At 51.9% G+C, this 3,887-nt stretch overlaps 2 protein-coding genes across 2 annotated transcripts in view; one reads left to right on the forward strand and one right to left on the reverse strand.

The window, feature by feature from the left end:
* Window positions 1-667: 667 nt before the first annotated feature.
* Window positions 668-2,338, forward strand: MONBRDRAFT_28596 (uncharacterized protein; the record flags this gene model as incomplete). The annotated part of the gene is made up of 4 exons (XM_001748983.1): window positions 668-819; window positions 1,065-1,105; window positions 1,177-1,838; window positions 2,075-2,338. 4 exons carry the CDS (start codon window positions 668-670, stop codon window positions 2,336-2,338), a joined length of 1,119 nt encoding a protein of 372 aa, XP_001749035.1.
* Window positions 2,339-2,992: 654 nt separating this feature from the next.
* The window catches only part of MONBRDRAFT_28597 (uncharacterized protein), a gene marked incomplete at both ends in the record, with an annotated part of 3,943 nt that continues 3,048 nt past the window's right edge, over window positions 2,993-3,887 (reverse strand). The window contains 2 exons of the mRNA XM_001749044.1: window positions 2,993-3,017; window positions 3,227-3,393. Of these exons, the coding sequence (XP_001749096.1) occupies window positions 2,993-3,017; window positions 3,227-3,393 (192 nt within the window). The remainder of the gene's footprint in view (window positions 3,018-3,226; window positions 3,394-3,887) is intronic.

A 3,887-nucleotide genomic window follows, 5' to 3' on the forward strand; every position in this document is an offset into this window, starting at 1 on the left:
TTGAGAAAATGAAGGCAATGTACAGCTTAATGATGCTTCTAACGGTTCCAACAGAGACATGGGCAAGAAGTTGATGCTAAAAGTAAAGAAGGTGAAGAAGTCAATACCATTGATATGTCAGTTAATGAAGAATAAAAACCAGATGTTGAAGAAGCAAATTCGAACGCCATCTTAAACGCATTTTCTGGGCGGTCAGCGGTCAGCGAGCGGCATCTCGTCGACAGGGCAGGGTTCATCTCTGCTGGAATGGTCTTGAGCTGATCTCCAAGACTCGGAATCAAAGGCAGTTTACTTGAGAAGGCTTGGCAGATATAGCTTTCTTCAGATGGCTCACTCGTGTGTAGGAGCAACAAAACCCTGTTGGGAGGCGCAGTCTAAAGTGAATTTGTTCGACTTGCGAAGAAGGGAGAGTTCACTCCCATGCATATGCCGAGAAAAACACTTGCAAACGACTTTTCAAGAACTGGGTCCTGTGCATCTTGGAGAAAAAGCAGAGCTCTGGTCAAAATGTGTTGGGGAGGCTGCCAGACGGCTCAATATGGCATCATTCACAAGCACCCTCCGACACCAGAAGCTTTTGCTCACCAGAGTGATGAGACTTGACAGCCGCATCTCATGCAGCCAAGGGAGGGCCAACTTGCAGGGTCAACCCTGACAGCCGCATCTCATGCAGCCAAGGGAGGGCCAGCCAACTTGCAGGGTCAATCCTATCGAGCGTATCCAATGGTCATCAGAGTTGCAGGCCAACCACCTATTTTTAGCGTACACCAAATCCTCAGTATATGTTCAGCTAACGCGCATTTTCTTGGAGTGCGATCGGTTAGTGCTCTGCTGTTTGTTACTGGTGTTGTTGTTGTTGTTGTTGTTGTTGGTGTTGTTGTGTTGTGTTGTTGTGTTGTTGTGTTGGTGTTAAATGTCAGCTATTGTTGGAAATGTCATCATTTCTGTTTGGCGGGAAAGAAAGCGTTTTGTCGACAATTGGCCCTCCCCAAATGATGTTGCGAATCGATCGTCTCAATCATTTCCCCGCTACCCTTGACTTGAACCATGGACGCGTATCACAGGTTGTCTGCTTTCTTGACATCAGACAGATACGAATGGCTTGGTATGTGACCTGACGAGTTGCAGGCCACAAAATGTCAATGCTTTTGCTCACGCGTGTCTCTTGCAACGCAGTACAACAGCTGGATAGCAATCAAGTTTACTTTCAGAGTTACTCCAACGCGGCGCGTCGCGCCAGCGAGATCTTAGCAGCGATCGCCAGGATGGTCAACGAGCGCGCCCCCACAACCAGGTGGGAGGAAGTTGAACATGACTTCAACGGGGTTTGGACAACGGCACACCAGCTGAACAACCTCAAGCATGCGCTTGACCAGCTTCCGAGCATGTGCAGGGACATTGAAACCCTGAAAAATAGCATCGCAGATTTGACGGAGGCCAATCAGAGCCGCGCTGCCATTATTGAAAGCCACGCTGCCACCATCGCAGCCCTGACGGAGGACAATCAGCGCCGCGCTGCCACCATCGCAGATTTGACGGAGGCCAATCAGAGCCGCGCTGCCATTATTGAAAGCCACGCTGCCACCATCGCAGCCCTGACGGAGGACAATCAGCGCCGCGCTGCCACCATCGCAGATTTGACGGAGGCCAATCAGAGCCGCGCTGCCATTATTGAAAGCCACGCTGCCACCATCGCAGCCCTGACGGAGGACAATCAGCGCCGCGCTGCCACCATCGCAGATTTGACGGAGGACAATCAGCGCCACGCTGCCACCATCGCAGCCCTGACGGAGGCCAATGAGAGCCACGCTGCCGCCATCGAGAACTTGGAAACCCTTGTGAGCATCCCGATTCAGAAGCGGCAACGCTTGTCCGCGCGACTCTAATCCGTCGTGTGAGCTGGTCAGCCAGTGAAGATGTTAGCCGCCTGCAAGACCTTGGTGAATACATGAGCTGGGCTGTCCCCTTCATCATTCGCGATGGCGGATTTTACGGTCAAGTCCCAAAAGAAGGCGCTCCTCCTCGTACGATCGAGATCCACGGTATTGTCACGGAGCTTTCGCAAAACGCCCAGATCAACATTGCAGAGAAGTATCTTGCGTTTGTGGAGCACTTGCAGGGTCAGACTTCAAAAACACCAGGTGACTTCTTCAGCGCCATGGACGCCCTGCGCCTGGCTGGCAATCAAGCTGCACATCCAAGCGAGTATGACGACAAGAACTTGGCGGATCTTGTAAAGATGCTCGGCGACTGCTTTGCAGCTGCTCCCGACACCGAAAACTCCGAGGTGATTCTGTGTGGACTCGAGGCTTTTGATATCGCAGCGCAGTCACAATAATGGCTTGCCCACTCCTCGGTTGCGGGCTTGTTGCTTTGTTGACAATTGAAGCATGTCATCGACCGTTTCTGCCATCGTATTATTAATTTACATATTTGGTGGTGGTACCCAGCCAGTGGCCAAGTCACCGATTTACAGCGTTAGCTCGTCCACTTGAACCGCCACAAAATCTCAATCCACGGCGGCTGGCTTTGGTGCCGAACGTGGCGTGTGTTGGCTTGGGACTTTAGAGACGGCACCATTCAATAAAGTCGCCAAGCCTGGTGCAGCGGTGTGTGGCCATCCTGCTGTGAGGTGCCGGCCCCGAGGACCACCACTGTCACCATTCAATGTGAGGCTGTGCCATCACCCACGTCGTTCTGGGCTTTCGCTTTCACGTTGTCGTGCTCCATCTGAATCCGATTGAAACTTTCATAGTTGTGAGCACACTGCGAAAAGAAGATGTTAGGCGTTGGCGGTGAGTCCGTGAAGAAGCATCTCTGCATTGGTTCGGTGAAGGGTGGATGTTAGCGTCAAATCCGTGCTTCCACGCATTTGAGCACTCCCACTGCTTACGCGCTTCCTCGCAACCCAAAACTGGCCTCCAGACGTCTTGGAGCCTGACAGTGGGTCGCCGTTTGACAAAGCCAAATTCTTTTTTGCAGGAGGCCACCACTATGGGGCTGCTGGCTGTTGAACACTAAAATGGAAAGAAAAGCGTGGAAAGTGGGGGTACTCAATCATGTGAAAACGCACACAAAAAGGTCATCAGTAAGATACCATAGGTGGTGTATCAAGTGCCAGACAACACACTGCCAGAGACGGAGACAACGTGCTGCGCCCAGCCTTTTCCGTTTGATTTGTTCAGCTCTCCTCATCGGGGGGCACATCCTCAACACGACCTCATACTGTGCCTCTTCGGCTTGCCCCCCGCCCCCCTCCCTTCGTGCGTGCGTGCACACACACACACACACACACACACACACACACACACACACACCACCGGACCCGCTTACATGTGTCTCGTGCCATAGAGACTTGACGGAGAAACGGTGCGTCATCCAGAGAGATGATGCCTTAAAGAAACCACATAAGAAAGAAAACAAACACGAAAGAGAGAAGAGAAGAATTTGGTGTTGAGAGTCAGAGATCGTGAAGGTTTCTAAAGGACCGAGGGAACGCAAGAGCAAAGCCTTGGTCCCGACAGATGAACCGATACAGACAAGGTTTGTCTTCGAGGCAACCGACAGAGCACAGATAGACAGAGCACAGACAGAGCACAGCCAGAGCACATAGGAAGCGAGAGCAAGCAAAAGCGCACAGAGGCAATGGTGCACATTGTGGAATCTGGATGATAAATTTGAAGCAACGCGAGGCGTCACCTCGCGGCGGACGACGCGAAGCGAATAATAATAATCATGTTCCGAAAGCCAAGGAAGCAGCCATCAAAACACACACCTACACAGTCATCACAACAGGAAAAACAGGAGGACGCGGTGCCGTTCTCCGGAAGGCATTGCACGGTGCGTCGGCAACCGCTAGCATGATCAACCCAAACACGTCAAGACTT

This window comes from Monosiga brevicollis, genomic scaffold (assembly GCF_000002865.3).
Source record: "Monosiga brevicollis MX1 MONBRscaffold_27 genomic scaffold, whole genome shotgun sequence".
Classification (NCBI taxonomy): domain Eukaryota; class Choanoflagellata; order Craspedida; family Salpingoecidae; genus Monosiga; species Monosiga brevicollis.